The following is a 452-nucleotide window of genomic DNA, read 5'->3' as shown; positions in this document are numbered from 1 at the left end:
CGCGGCGTGCCGCGCCCCCCAGCCAGTCCCCCAAGCCCCTCATGGTCCACATGCGGAAATACGGCGGCATCACCAGCTACGAGAACACGGCCATCGAGGTGGACCGGGAGATGGAGGAGGAGGAGGAGTCCATGATGTGACGGGACCCTGCAGGCTGGGAGGGGGCTCACCCCCCGGTTCGCACAGGTTGCACTGTGGCACTTCAGGACAGCCCCAGGGGGTGTTTTGGGGAGCAGTTGGGAGCTGCTGACCCTGCCGGTGTCCTCACCACCACCCTGACCCAGCCGGGATGGAGCTGCTGCCTGTCCTGGTGCTCCGAGGTGTTTCTGTTCGGTGTGACAAACTGTGTGACAAGTCTGTGTGCTCCTGTGATGGTGTCCAGTTGAAGTGTTCAGGCTGCCCTTCTCCCACCATCAGCCCCAGCCTTGCTCTCCCCATGCAGGGATGATCTG

At 63.5% G+C, this 452-nt stretch overlaps 1 protein-coding gene across 1 annotated transcript in view; it reads left to right on the top strand.

Moving 5' to 3' along the window:
* Window positions 1-140, top strand: part of SLC6A7 (solute carrier family 6 (neurotransmitter transporter), member 7) — a gene marked incomplete at its 5' end in the record, with an annotated part of 6,380 nt that extends 6,240 nt beyond the window's left edge. Inside the window, one exon of the mRNA XM_010019122.1 lies at window positions 23-140. Coding sequence (XP_010017424.1) covers window positions 23-140 — 118 coding nt within the window. The remainder of the gene's footprint in view (window positions 1-22) is intronic.
* Between the last annotated feature and the right edge of the window lie 312 nt (window positions 141-452).

Source organism: Nestor notabilis, unplaced genomic scaffold (assembly GCF_000696875.1).
Source record: "Nestor notabilis isolate BGI_N333 unplaced genomic scaffold, ASM69687v1 scaffold19287, whole genome shotgun sequence".
NCBI lineage: Eukaryota > Metazoa > Chordata > Aves > Psittaciformes > Psittacidae > Nestor > Nestor notabilis.
Note: the sequence above shows the minus strand (reverse complement) of the source record. Positions and strands in the feature narration are given on the sequence as shown.